The sequence below is a fragment of the Solanum tuberosum genome, unplaced genomic scaffold, assembly GCF_000226075.1.
Source record: "Solanum tuberosum cultivar DM 1-3 516 R44 unplaced genomic scaffold, SolTub_3.0 contig03305, whole genome shotgun sequence".
NCBI classification, from domain to species: Eukaryota; Viridiplantae; Streptophyta; class Magnoliopsida; order Solanales; family Solanaceae; genus Solanum; species Solanum tuberosum.
This window is the reverse complement of record NW_006244263.1, coordinates 1-611: the sequence shown is the minus strand read 5'-3', so window position 1 is coordinate 611 and position 611 is coordinate 1. Positions and strand designations below refer to the sequence as shown.

General features: G+C 44.8%; 1 protein-coding gene across 1 annotated transcript; it reads right to left on the bottom strand.

Annotated features, from left to right (window-relative positions):
* Nucleotides 1–5: 5 nt before the first annotated feature.
* On the bottom strand, nt 6–608 carry LOC102596107 (high-affinity nitrate transporter 2.1-like; the record flags this gene model as incomplete). Its single annotated transcript, XM_006368083.2, has 1 exon — nt 6–608. A coding segment is annotated over one exon (603 nt), but the record flags the coding sequence as incomplete, so codon positions are not given.
* Nucleotides 609–611: the final 3 nt, after the last annotated feature.

Here is a 611-nt window from a genome sequence, read left to right as displayed (position 1 = left end):
ACAGTACCCGTCTTCTGTAAATCGCCACGATTTCCGTCAGGTAAATCTTGGCCAAGAGTCAACACTAAAATACCCATGACCACATGAAGCCATCCAGGAATAAAAAATGCAATTCTCCAAGCAGTGAACGGAGTAGCACCCGCCCTTCGAATTATGTCATAAAGAAGTGGCATGATGAGTTGAGTTGCACCGCCACCCATATTACCCCATCCGGCAGCTGTTCCGTTCACTAGCCCAATAATCTTACTATTAAACATAGTACTCATCCAATATTGACACGATACGAATGTGGCTAGTGAAAACCCAATCATGAACCGGACAGCTACGTAGCCACCAGCGGACGAAACAAAGGACATACAAAAAACAGTTGGGGCAGACAACATGATAAGAAAAGCACACCCATACCTGGGACCCAACAAATCACAAACCGCACCCATAGCAAGCCTAGACAAAATACTTCCGGAAACGGAAGCAACCCCAGCGTTACCAACATCCATTTTAGTCAAATTAAGGTTGTCCCTAATAATAGGGACTAAAGGTGCAGCAGCAAAAGTCGAAACGAAACAAGTAAAAAAAGAAATCCAGGAGAGCTGGAACGTTAGGCCATGAGG